This window comes from Brienomyrus brachyistius, chromosome 1 (genome assembly GCF_023856365.1).
Source record: "Brienomyrus brachyistius isolate T26 chromosome 1, BBRACH_0.4, whole genome shotgun sequence".
NCBI classification, from domain to species: Eukaryota; Metazoa; Chordata; class Actinopteri; order Osteoglossiformes; family Mormyridae; genus Brienomyrus; species Brienomyrus brachyistius.
Genome location: NC_064533.1, coordinates 33,972,461 through 33,986,808, shown reverse-complemented (window position 1 = coordinate 33,986,808; position 14,348 = coordinate 33,972,461). Strand labels below are relative to the sequence as shown.

The 14,348-nt window shown below is 38.9% G+C and overlaps 1 protein-coding gene across 3 annotated transcripts; it reads right to left on the bottom strand.

Moving 5' to 3' along the window:
* Nucleotides 1–300: 300 nt before the first annotated feature.
* marco (macrophage receptor with collagenous structure) lies at nt 301–14,027 on the bottom strand. 3 transcript variants are annotated; one of them, XM_049006021.1, is made up of 12 exons: nt 13,895–14,027; nt 13,519–13,620; nt 11,119–11,391; nt 10,408–10,452; nt 10,063–10,170; nt 7,459–7,659; nt 7,123–7,167; nt 6,367–6,465; nt 5,440–5,484; nt 4,948–5,055; nt 3,368–3,535; nt 301–2,584 (listed from the first exon to the last, which is right to left on the bottom strand). In XM_049006021.1, the coding sequence occupies exons 1-12, from the start codon at nt 13,971–13,973 to the stop codon at nt 2,460–2,462; spliced, it is 1,398 nt and encodes a 465-aa protein (XP_048861978.1). In that variant the 5' UTR covers nt 13,974–14,027; the 3' UTR covers nt 301–2,459. The 3 variants fall into 3 exon arrangements, with proteins under 3 accessions (XP_048861978.1, XP_048861979.1, XP_048861980.1); XM_049006022.1 differs by having other exon boundaries at nt 3,368–3,532; XM_049006023.1 differs by lacking the exon at nt 13,895–14,027 and adding an exon at nt 13,706–13,876.
* Nucleotides 14,028–14,348: the final 321 nt, after the last annotated feature.

Below are 14,348 nucleotides of genomic sequence, written 5' to 3'. Positions count from 1 at the left end.
GATGGAAGTTTTAATACTAGGTGTGATGAATTGTGATTAATCACAGAAAACTGCGCAATTAGTTGATTTTTTTTAAGCGATTCCCATGTGAGATAGTAATATTTTTTATTATTATTACTATTATATTATTATTAATAATGATAATAATATTTTAATACACATTTCCTTTTATACAGCCCTGTATAAACCTCTTAATTCCATTTAAAATTAATATTTAACCATCATCCATAATCACTTATTTTGTACAAGGTCATGGTGAACCTGAATTCTGTTAGGCCAGAAACACACTCACACACTATGTGCAATTTCCAGATGCAAATTTATTGAAAGAACATGTCTTTGGACTGCAAGGACAAAACAGAATATTGGGGTCAAAAATGAAGGCACAATGGTACTAACTGAGTTACCATACTGCACTACCCACCTACCATAACATAACACTCACTATTGTAATGGATACCATCTTCCAGAACTTCCTGAAGTCAAATGTTAGGGATGGAATTTTTTCAAAAATCTTTTGCTCTGCATACACCCATTTCAGTAGTGTAATGCTCTGGATTTTTGTGGAACCTTTAATTAAACAGAAATGACTGTGAGCTCAAATTGTTTAGCTCAGTATTATGCTTGCAGAAGAAGAGTTGTGATGGTGATTCTATATGAGGCAGGAGGGGAATTTCATTGATATAAAATTATATGGGTTTTTAAAAAGCAATTCACCTGATTAAATGTATATTATTACCATTATCAAGGAATATAAAGCTTATCTTTAGGTAGATAGTGAAGGTTATTGAAAGTGTATTTTACTTGTTTTTCCTGAGCTACTGTAAGGCTGCTGGACACATAAATATGACTCCTTTGGTCCTGCACTAACTGTCAAGTCAGCTCTCACAATGCTGAGCTCACATGCATTCTGGCATAATAGTTGCACCCATCTTAACCCCCACTGAGCAGGAAAAATTGCTAAACCTAGTGCATTTTTCTGGAGTGGTGCATTTTTCGCAATTCCTACATTGCTAAATACTAGATAATTAGTTGTAAGAACATTGTCACAATCTAGTGACCCTATATGTTTGGTAAAATAACTTGGATAGTTTAAACTGAAGGTGAGCAACATTATTTCAGATACTGATTAACTGCCATAAGGCATTGAGTCCAAGGCAAGGCAAGTTCACTTATATAACACAATTATGAAGCAAATTGCAAACATGCTGAGTAACCATGTAGCCTCTGACTTGAATCAATTAGATATACTGAAATTAGGCAGTCCCTGAGTTAGACTGAATAAACAGGCTGATATTGTGCTAATCTGTAGCTTCTCTTTAGTCCCTGAACTGTGACCAAAACTGATTTCACATTTTTTTCTGTGGATATCAATGAATCAACCAAAAGCAAATCCTGTGCAACATTACAGTCCAGAATGAAAGAGCTTAGAAGTAGGTTGTCCCAGATTAACTCAAAACTATGGCTAAATTGTTCTAAAATAATCCCTGAAGCAAGGTGGAGATTTAATTCAGTTTAAGTAACATTTTCAGAAATGCAGGAAAAGAAAATCTACCCACAATCTATGCCTTTGACTATTCATTTTAGAATCTGTTTTTGGATCAGTGGGTGGTTCTTTACTCTTTAATGCAATAGATTAGTTGTCATAGCTACAATAATAAAGCCATATTGTCTCTTTACACATATATATTTGAACTTTTTTCATTTTATGTGCAGAAATAACTGTGTGATGTTTACACATGACGTGATTGTAGGTTTCCTAAAATCATGGATGCAATAGGCTTAATTCTTAGTTAGATTATGGTTAAATAGTTTGCTAGATCATTCAGTTTGTTCTGTCCATTATGCAGGTTTGTGTCACTAATTTTCTCTCAGAGAAATGAAGGCAGGCCTCCTAGCCTAAAATACTGTATGGTTTTATTGCTGAAATGTTCCCTTTTATATGGCTGTCACCATTGAAAATTTTGGGGAAAGGACAGCCATATAATAATATAATGTGAATTCTTCATTTATCCTATGAAATCAATAAAAAAAAAAATTGATTTTTTTTTTAGAATCACTTTACGAATACTATCACTCAATAGATCAAGGTGCATTCACTTTAAACATTACAGTTCTTTCTTTAAATAATTCCTCACAATGGAAATATGTCATATCTGATTAATCTTTTAAGCATTACAAAAAATATAGCTCAACCAAAAAAATGTCTAAAAAGCGTGTGACTGATTAAATGAGCAGGGGCATTAAAGGGGGCATTAAACGTGGCTTTGTAAGCAATAGAGCAATTTACTAAAGTAAAAACCTGACATAAAAAAACAGTATAGAATGCCTAGCAAAAAAATAATAGTGGAATGAAATGTATGAAGAAGCAATTTAAAATATGATGTATATGTATGTATATATGCACATACAAACATGCATGCATACATACAAATACATATATAATACACATTTATATATTAGACACATGACACGGCAGCATCTTCACTATGGGAGCAGTTATGAGTTGTTGTGCCCCTGCAGTCAAAAATTGAGGATTCACTACCAGTGCAGTTCAAATCATCCAGCCAGATTCTTCCAGACCCTAAAATTGCAATGGAACATTTCATGAGATGGTAGGAAAGCGATGAGCTGAAATAAACCTCAAGCAAAGTAGAATTATCAAAATTCAGACACTTGAGAAATTTTGCTTAAATAGGTTCTGAATGTTTCTTAATATATCCACAATGAATGTTTAAGCATTTAAAAGTATATTTTGAGAATATAGCTCAAACAATAGGGTCCCCATTAAAAGATGTACCATAAAGCGGATTAAATCTAATGTAATCTTAAATCAAATGTTACAGGCAGTTCCCAGGTTGCAGACGAATTCTGTTCCATAAGTCAAACCAAGTCGAATTTGTAGGTAAGTGGAACAGGTTCATGCTATTCTTATTTAGCACCAAATAGTCAGATGGTTGTCTTAGTGTATAGTACATATTCTTGAGCTGACGCAATGTTTTCATATACGTTACAAAGTAATGCTTTCGTTATTCAAATTTTTAATATCAGGCTTCATAGCAGTCCGTTCTTAAGTACGAGTTGTCCGTAAATCGGACGTTTTTAACCTGGAACTGCCTGTACTAGGGCTTATTTTTTCAACCCAGCCTCAACTAATTGCAATTAAAACAGTGTTTAAAACTTTGCTTCACTGTTGACTCTATTGAAAACAACAAATCTGACTTACTTAATATGACAATTATTATAAAGCATTGGAGTAAGGTAAAATAGCAAGTATGACAATTCTCTTCTGATAATAGTTTTTTGTTACAAAAAAACACATGAAACCAATTGATTATTATTGTAAGTGATAATCTTTTTGACCTACCTGCTGGCCCAGTAGACACAGAGACGGCTCTTTGGTAGCCTAACATCCGACAGATTACTCCTCCATCTGTGATGTCGAAGCTATCATCACAAATAGTACCCCACTCGCCTTTGTAAAACACCTCCACTCGTCCTTGGGAGCCTCCACCGACAATTCTTATATTTGCTGCTGATATTAATACAGAACATTCACAAAGAGTCACAAAGACTCTTTGACTGTTGTCATACACGCAGTATACACATACCTGCTGCTTTGTTAGGTCATACAGGTACAGGTCACAGCTGTACACCTGCTTGATTATAAACACATCTAAATCAATCAGTCTTGTGGCAGCAGCTCAATGTATAAAATCATCCAGACTCAACAAATAGTCTACATGGCTATCAAACTCAATAACATGGCTCAAACTTCCCCAGGACACTAATTCGCCCAGCATCTGATTTATTTATATATACTGGTTCTGTATGACCAGGTCATTATTTATTTTAATCTCTAATGTCTTCCTTTTATTGCTCTTTTGCACAGCTTCAACCTCTTTCCTTATTATCAAATTTTCTGGGTGAAACTATTATCTATTGTATGTTTCTTTAGTGTTGTTATTTTTCTTGTTTATATTCTTGTGACTGTACTGACACACTATGACAAATTCCTTGCATGCACATATGTAGCTATGCTAAATCTTACTATCATTCTGATACTTCTTTGAAGTATTGTATATTACTGTACTTCTTGGTACTTCAGAAACTTGAAAACCATTTTTCAATATAACCATATAGCTGTATCCTGAAATTACTAAATGCAGCTATATTTTATCTTGTTTCTCCTCAACACAGACAACATCTCTTCTTATTTGTGATTGAGCCTAGAACTGAGGAGAAAATTTCCAAAACTCACTCAGTCCACGTTCTGTTTTTGACATGAAATGTTAACAGGGGGTGTTCCCCGAATTCTAGTCAACATTATGTAAACGTCTTCTCAAAGCTGGCAGAGAATCTTCTTACTGTGATGTTAATGGGATGTTATTTCCACATTTTACATTTTAACAAAGATTCTCTCAATGTTAGCACAATGACATTATTACCTGGACATCCTATTAACATCCATCCATCCATTTTCCAAACCGCTTATCCTATTGGGTCGCGGGGGGTCCGGAGCCTATCCCGGAAGCAATGGGCACGAGGCAAGGAACAACCCAGGATGGGGGGCCAGCCCATCGCAGGGCACACTCACACATCATTCACTCACACATGCACACCTACAGGCAATTTAGCAACTCCAGTTAGCCTCAGCATGTCTTTGGACTGTGGGGGGAAACCAGAGTACCCAGAGGAAACCCCACGACGACATGGGGAGAACATGCAAACTCCACACACATGTGACCCAGGCGGGTCTCGAACCCGGGACCCAGAGTTTTCACTAAATTTCTAAAACTGTTAAAATTTCTTTGGAATCTTATTCTGTTGACTGTACGTGTGATATTGGAAGTTTTCCACATTACACCCCTTGGCTAGTATAAAAAAATCCTGTGTCTTAAACAGCTTCATTCTTCATTATGAAAAGCAGATCCTGCTTAGACTTACCCGGCAGTCCTCTCTGTCCCGTTTCTCCCTTTTCTCCTTTTACTCCTTTCTCTCCTTGCAAACCTCGGGCCCCACTGGTGCCACTAATTCCCTTCTCTCCTTTGGCCCCTGGAGAAAAAGAGATGCGCTACATTGAATCCAACCTAGAGGTGGGGTTATGTTACACCCTCTGTGTGTCCCTTTGGAAAGTATAGTATATTATACAAATCGATGCTTACGCCTCCTCCTGAGATTTCGGAATTATTTGCATTTTTCCCATCAAGTTTAATTTGATAAATATGGGATTTTAAGTAAAAATTTCCTCCACACATTTTGGACATCTTTATGCGCGTTCGCAACTTCAGTATTTTACTTTATTTCCCCTTATACTCTTGCAGACTCACTAGCAAGACATTAACTACACTGCATTAAAAGAGAAAAAAAATTCTAAAATAATTTTCTGTATTTATCTCAGTGTTTGATAAATACAATATCTAGATAAAATGTGCTCACCTGGTTCTCCACGTAGCCCTTGTAGACCTCGATCCCCTTTTATGCCTGGAACAACATCAGTAAACACTAGACCATCAAAGAACCATCTCACATAGATATATACTGTAAGTCCTCACAGTATTAATGGCATTGTATTGTATGTTGGCATTAGCACATTAATAAACATTATCCATTTTACACATATACATAACATGGATGGAGAATTTAAGATTTCAATTGGCTGGCAGGATTCTGTGAATTCGCTAATTAGCAAAGATAACTTTCTTGTTAAAAGATTAACGTTCCCAGGGTTGCCAGTACTCACGGTGTGACATTCCATGCTTTCAGACTCTCATGTTCGTACAAGAAATCTTATGGCAAATCTATATTATTCCATTATAAACCTAAAATTAGGTACGTCAAAAGCGCAAACCTGGCAGACTATTTACAAGGTAATAATACTGTTACATACAGACATACTTGGTATTTCCAAGATGTAGCAGAGATGTAATTTCTTTCCAAGTGAGCCTTTTTCATTCCCATTCAATTCAATTCAACTTTTATTTTGAATAGTGCATTTTTACAATATTCATTTCTTAAAGCATCCATCCAACTGTTATCCAGTACAGAATTGCAGGGAACCTGGAGTCTATCCCAAGCAGCAAAACATCCTAGAGTTTATCACATGCTCTCACCATGTGCAATTTAAAGATGCCAGTTCAACTAGCTGTTTGTCTTTGGATTGCAGCAACAAACCCACAAAACTTCACATACAAGTATGGAAAGGATTTCAGCCCATGGCCCTGGAAGGTAGGAGGCAACAATGCTAACCACTGAGACATGGCATCACCCCTAATTCATCATATTTTTTTCAGATTAACAGTCTAATCTTTTATGGAAATGACTAAGCATTGAAGGTCATCATCAGGTCTGTAACTCGTAGCTCACCTTGGTTTCCCTGTTGTCCATTCTGCCCTTTGATTCCTGGAATCCCCTGACGTCCCTCAGAACCTTTCATACCTTGATCCCCCTTTGGACCACGGACACCTAAAGCATGAAGGCAATTTCAAAACAAAGGTTCAAATACAGGTTGCAACAAATCTTGGGTTGGTGAGTCATTACTAATCTGCAATATACAAGGCAGTTGTGTAAAATAACTAAGTATCTCAGCAACAGTACTTGTTCTATGGAGTAGAACTTGTTCAACAGTAATATGAGATTAAGATTTGATGCATACAGCAGCAAGAACATAGTACTCAGGACAAATATACAGTCATCCCACCCCTCCCGGAAATTCTGTGAGTCTTCTGCAAATTAATAGCAGCTCCCGACACCTGCATATGACGCGCAATGTCTCGGAAATCTGTTGTTCTGCTATTCAGTGGTGGTTAAATGAGCTGGACAACCAGGACGGCACACCAGCCCATCACAGGGCACATTCACACACCATTCACTCACACATGCACATCTATTGGCAATTTTATAACTCCAATTATCCTCAGCAAGTTTTTGGACTGTGGAGGGAAACCAGGGCACCCAGATGAAACCCCATGATAATACAGTACATGCAAACTCCACACACAGAACCCTGGCAGAAAACTGAACCCAGGTCCCAGAGGCGTGAGGCAACAGTGCTAACCACTGCACCACTGTGTCACCCCCAGTTAGGACATGTGAACAATAATAAAAATGGTAAATATTCACCTGTAACTCCAGGAACTCCTTTGGGTCCCATGGGTCCAGGTGGACCTACAGTGTCACACATAGCTATTAATGAGGTCACAACTTTATAATTATGTGCTTTTTAAAGTCTCCTTAAAAGCAAATATCACCACACACAGAATAATGTGTAGTTTTAGGGAAATGATGAACAAACATTAAGTAAAGCAAAGTTCTACTATGATTACAAGGCAGACCGAAAGGTATCACACTGAATTACCAGGAACTACTAATCTTAATACCCGTAATAATCAAAACAAAATCTTTGCAGATCTTGTTGGTAGGCATTTATACCAAATATACCAGTTACCCATGTCTCACCTGATTTGAGGCTCAGACTGTCAAGTCGGATCTTCAGGAGTTGGGTGCTTATATTCACATTACCTAACTGGAGTTTTAGCCAGTTAATCCCTCCTGATCCTTCACATAGGTCAGTGAAGCGAACCTGCAGGTCCTGTATGTCTCCACGCAGAGAAGATCCCTCTAGTCTGCTATTGTTCAACAGTGTCAAGAGTTGCTTATCTAAGAAAAATACAATAGCAAAAGCATGGATCTCACTGTGATATATATTTTTTTAATTTGTCAGAGTTTTAAGTGTCGATAAGAGGGACTGTAAAAGTGCTAACCATGACACCTCGTCTGTTAGTCATTTAACCTTATTCTTTTAATTTTACTTTCAAATCAATAATAACAGTACTTCATATGAAAATCAATCGGCAAGTTATCGAAATGTAATACAATATACACTGCTCAAAAAAATTTAAGGAACACTTTGAAAACACATCAGATCTCAATGGGAGAAAATTAATCCTGGATATCTATACTGATATGGACTGAGTAATGTGTTAGGAAAGACAGGATGCCACATTGTTTGATGGAAATGAAAATAATCAACCTTCAGAGGGCTGAATTCAAAGTCACCCTGAAAAACAAAGTGAAAAAAATGATGTGGCAGGCTAGTCCATTTAGCAGAAATTTCATTGCAGCAACTCGTACTCAGTAGTTTGTATGGCCCCCCACATGCTTGAATGTATGCCTGACCATGTCGGGGCATACTCTTAATGAGACGATGGATAGTGTCTTGGGGGATGTCCTCCCAGATCTGGACCAGGCCATCACTGAGCTCCTGGACAGTCTGAGGTGCAACCTGCCGGAGTTGGATGGACCGAAACATAATGTCCCAGAGGTGTTCTATTGGATTTAGGTCAGGCGAGCGTGGGGGCCAGTCAATGGGTCCAAGGATTTCATCTTGATACCTAATGGCAGTCAAGTTGCCACTGTCTAGCCTGTAGAGGTCTGTGTGTCCCTCCATGTATATGCCTCCTCAGACCATCACTGACCCATCACCAAACCAGTCTTGCTGAACAATGTTTCAGGCAGCATAACATTCTCCATGTCTTCTCCAGACCATTTAATGTCTGTCACGTGTGCTCAGGGTGAACCTGCTCTCATCTGTGAAAAACACAGGGCGCAAGTGGCAGACTTGCCAATTCTGGTATTCTACTGCAAATGCCAATCGTGCTCCATGGTGCCAGGCAGTGAGCACAGGCCCACTAGAGGATGTCGGGCCCTGAGGTCACCCTTATGAAGTCTGTTCCTGATCGATTGGTCAGAGACAGTCACACCAGTGGTCTGCTGGAGGTCATTTTGTAGGGCTCAGGCAGTGCTCATCCTGTTCCTCCTTGCACAAAGGAGCAGATACCAGTCCTGCTGATGAGTTAAGGACCTTCTACGGCCCTGCCCAGCTCTCCTAGAGTAACTGTCTGTCTCCTGGAATCTCCTTCATGCCCTTGAGACTGTGCTCGGAGACACAGCAAACTTTCTGGCAATGGCACGTATTGATGCGCCATCCTGGAGGAGTTGGACTACCTGTGCAACCTCTGTAGGGTCCAGGTATCGCCTCATGCTACCAGTAGTGACACTGACCGTCACCAAATGCAAAACTAGTGAAAAAACAACCAGGAAAGATGAGGAGGGAAAAATGTCAGTGGCCTCCACCTGTTAAATCATTCCTGTTTTGGGGGCCATCTCATTGTTGCACCTCTAGTGCACCTGCTGAAACTGATTAACAACCCCCTCTGCTACTTAACTGACCAGATCAGTATCCCAGAAGTTTTGAGCAGTGTATATTTTAACAAGTAGCTTGCACTATAAAAAAGGTTGGAGGAGACCTCTTATCTATGAAAATGAGCACCCCAGAATACTCTAGGGGAAAACTTTCCTCTGTTACGAAAGTACCCGAATAATTCAACTAGAAGGTTTGTACAATAATTGTATATTCTTTTGTAAATGAGTAATAAAGTTAAATGAAATAAAGAATTATTTTCCCCCTGGTTTGCAGACCATTGCCTGTTTTCTGTTATCAGTTTCCAGTTGTTTTGCAGAAATTGCTCTATGCACCTAACAATGTACATTTGTGAATTCATGGCAGAGCACAACACAACCGGAAAATGACACCCTGCACTGTGAAGTTCTCTTGTACCACTTTTGATTAAATGATACTGCTCTTCCCAAGATGATATTTTAAACTAATTCACATTTGCGTATTTCAATTTGCTATTCCAATTAATGCATATCCTTATTTTTACACTTACACTTGCATATGATATCTTCAGGTTATCATCACAACATTATATTGCTCATTTTTGCTCATAAAATGTGTGAATTGAGGTTGATGGTGTTAAATATTGAGAATATTTGAGAATTGAGAATGTTATTGTTAAATCTAATCAAGCAAGATAGAGTGATTTGTCAAGTAATTGTCAATGCAGGCTAAATGTTAATAATTGTTATAATTGTAGAATATTGTTGTAAATGTTTATCTGTATAAGTAATTATGCTTTTTAGAGTGAAGAAAGGAGAAAAAATATGAGTTGGTGCTCCTTTGTATCATCATCTAACATATATCACATGACAAAAACTCACCTAGGATCTCCTGTTCTCCTTGTAGCCCCTTCTCTCCCTTCATGCCCGGAATCCCCAGAAGGCCTGCATTTCCTTTGATACCCTGCTCCCCTTTTGAACCACGTGCACCTCAAACAAAAAGACATAACTTAATATCAAACGTGAAATACAGGCTTTACTACCAAGATCAAACTCAAGATCATGGTCAAAGTCATTTTACATTTCAAACACACTGCAGTCCATGAGACAGATCATGTAATTGTTCAAGTTTTCCACAACACATCAACTTCTTCATTTGTTCATAGTATAAGCCCCTAAAATGTATGTAGTTCGATGTGAACAAAAATAAAAGAGGTAAAGATGCACCTGCTTCTCCAGTATCTCCTTTTGGTCCTCTAGGTCCAGGTACACCTGCAATGATCACAGCTGATCAACATATGCATATTTTTTGAGAAAGGGTGTGATCTTTATCAAATCCATGGATATTTCAGTGGGCATGGCTATCATGGCATTATTCAAAGGCATGCCATTCAATCAGGATTCTGGCTGCTTGGGCAGTCCATCATCTTATAGTAAGACAATGACGCAAATACAGCTCAATAAGTACAGTATCTGGAAAAGAATGACCTGACCAGCCTAGTCTCCAGATCCCACTGAATGTGTGTGGGACAACCTAGGAAGGACAGTCAAAGCAAACCACAAGCACCCAGCATCTTCGGGCAACTCTTGCAGAACAGTTTGGAAGATATCTCAGGTGATTAACAGCTGAAACGTTAACTAAATACCTCATGTTTGTAAAGCTGTCGTCACGGCAAACTGGTGGCTATTTTGAGGGATCGAAGACTTAGATACTATTCTAAGGTTTAACCATCATGGTTAGGGTCACAGGGATGGCCAGAAAGATTTTCCCAGGCGACATCAGGGTCAAAGCCAGGATGCGTTTCATTTATAATAATTTAAAATTAGTTATCTGCTAATATTATTGGGAAAAAAAGTATAAAAAGGATCATATTAGCTGAACATTAGCCAATTCAGAGATCCCTGGAGATCACTATTTTGGCCAAAAGCATGCCTTACCTGGTCTAACACTCAGATTGTCCAGTTGGCTCTGCAGGAGCCTGGTGCTGATATTGACAAGATTCAGCTGCTCTTGCAGCAATCTTATCCCTCCCTGTCCTTTGACCAAAGTATTCAGCTCCTCCATGTCTCTACGTAGTGCAGATGCCTCCAGTGTGGTATTTTTCAGCAGAGACAGAACTTCCTGATGGCCTTCCTGACGTAGACTAACAAATTCCGAAGTACCGTTTTGCTGGTGTTCACAGGAATGGATTTCACCTTGGAGGGCAAACACTGGTGAAAGAGAAAAATTATGGCTGAAGCAAATACAGTAGATGCATAGTCCACATATGCTACATGCGATATTTGGACAAAAGTATTGGGTATTGACATTCCATTCTAAATCCATAGGCATCGATATGGAGTTGGTCCACCCTTTGCAGCTATAACAGCTGCCACTCTTCTGGGCAGGTTTTCTACTACATTTTGGAACGTGTCTGTGGAAATTATTGCCCATTCATCCAGAAGAGCATTGGTGAGGTCAGGCACTGATGTTGGATGTGAAGGCCTGGCTTGCAATCTCTGTTCCAGTTCATCCCAAAGGTGTTAGATGGGGATGAGGTCAGAGCTCCATGTGGGCCAGTCATCCAATCATGTCTTTATGGACCTTGTTTTGTGCACTGGGGCACGCCTGAACTGAAAAGGACCTTCCTCAAACTGTTCCCACAAAGTTGGAAGCATAGAATTGTCCAAAATATCTTGGAATGCTGAAGCATTGAGTTCCCTTCACTGGAACTAAGGGCCCTAGCCTAACGCCTGAAAAACAACCCCATACCATTATCCCTCCTCCACCAAACTTTACAGTTGGCAAATGTGCTCAGGCAGGTAATGTTCTCCTGGCATCTGTCAAACCCAGACTCTAGCATCAGACTGCCAGACAGAGATGAATGATTTGTCACGCCACAGAACACATTTCCACTGCTCCAGTGTCCAGTGGCAGCGTGCTTTACACCAGTCCATCCAACGCTTGGCATTTTGAGGCTTGCATACAACTACTCGGCCATGGAACACCATACAGTACCATGAAGCTCCCAGCACACATTTTTCATGCTGAAGTCAATGCTGGAGGAAGTTCGGAACTCTGCAGCTAACAGAGCATTGGTGAGTTTTACGCACTATGCGCCTCAGCACTCAGTGACCCCATTCTATTACTTTCCACTTTGTGGCTCAGTTTCAGTTATTCCTGAACGTTTCAATTTTGCCATAATACCACTTACAGTTCACCATGAAGTATCTAGCAGGAAAGAAATTTCACAAACTGGTTTAGTACAAAGGTGACATCCTTTGTAATAAGGTAATACAACATAGTACCACACTTCAATGAGCTCTTCAGAACAACCTGTTCTTTCATAAATGTTTGCAAACCTGATTGCATGGCTAGGTGCTTGATTTTATACATCTGTTGCAATGGGTCTGAATGAAACAGGTGAATTCATTGATTAAGAGGTGTGTCCCAGTACGTTTCCCCATATAGTGTGTGTACACACACACACAGACACACACACACACACAGTGTAATCATATCTTTTTGAGGACCACTCATTCATTTCTATGGGAAAAATACCCCTACCCAGCCCTAACCATAACCTTAAGTAACCAAACAAAATACGAGAGTTTTTGCATTTTTAGTTTTTTCATTGCAGTCACGGATTTTTATAAAATAAAGTTTTCCCTTATGGGGACCAAGAAACTGTGTGCACAAGGTAAGGTATATCTAGACCACAAACGCACACACGTACGCACACACACACACGCAGACACACACACACACAGAGTAACCATTTCATACTTGCCCCGCGATGTTAAATGTGAAAATTTGCAGATAATACTTGGGCATCCCTAACCTCAGACCACAGCAATCTGCAAGCCTGATTGGTAACATAAAAGTCTATATATTACCAATTTCCTGCGATGGGCTGGCCCCCCATCCTGGGTTGTTCCCTGCCTCGTGCCCATTGCTTACGGGATAGGCTCCGGACCCCCCACGACCCAGTAGGATAAGCGGTTTGGAAAATGGATGGATGGATTACCAATTTCTAAGCAACACCACTGTACACTTTGCATGTCTAACCACTTCGTCATTTCCTATCTAGACCTTTTTATATAATATACAAACCATCTAAATGCACTGAGAACACTGCATTGATTATTAAAAAGGTGAAATTAACAGTACGCAGAAGTAGAAAACCTATTGTGACAAACGCAATGTTCCACAATCACAAAGACAGCTTATGACATGTGCGTGAGGCTGGTTGCTTGGCATACTCAAGCCAAGTTTTTAATTTTAGATACAGTATGCACACACATTTACAAATATTATGAACTAACAAATGTATTACTCGGAAAAGAAAAGAAATGTACCTTTGTAGGTAAGGTATGCACTGAGACCAGTCAGAAGAATGAGATATGCCGTGGCCACATACAGGCATTTCCTACTGCCTCTTTCTTTTTCCATTTGAAAATCTGGAAAAAAAAAGATTTATCCAAGGTATAATTTGCGTCACAATCTTACACGTTTCTCATGATCTGAAATTTGAAATGTATTTACCGTCTTCTGTTCTGATTTGGTCAACTGCTAAGTTATGGTTAAGGTTAAAGCACAGATATGAAACTCCCTGTATAATAATGATTACATTTCAAATACTTCTTCCCAGTGCCTAACCGTGATTTCTTATTTATAAGCTTTAGCTTTAATCAAAGTTAATCATATCTAAATTTCAGCAAAAAAGCCACTTACTGCTGTTTTCAAACTCAAAGTGATCAGATTTGTCCAATTTCATTTCTAGTTCAAACAGAGGGTTGACCTGATTTATCATGATTTTGTTCCCGTTCAGTCTGTCACTTCAATAAGATCTTATTTTCGACTCTGGTCCTTCTTATATACGATGAGGTGCCCATACTGCTGAACTAAACAAAAAATCCCCTACCTCTGCATTTTTTGTTTTATGGTTTCTGTCATCGAAATTGAAATGCAGAAGTAAGACCAAACGTGCACATTAAACATTCATATAAAGATTCAGATTACTTTGTTTTTAAGTACAGAGGCATCATATAAATCTATACACAACACGCAAAATCAAACAAGAATTGCCCATTTCGACATACATAGTGTATATTGCTAAAAGTATTGCCTTAACACACACGTGAACTTTAATGACATCCTATTCTTAAAACGTAGGCTTTAATATGGA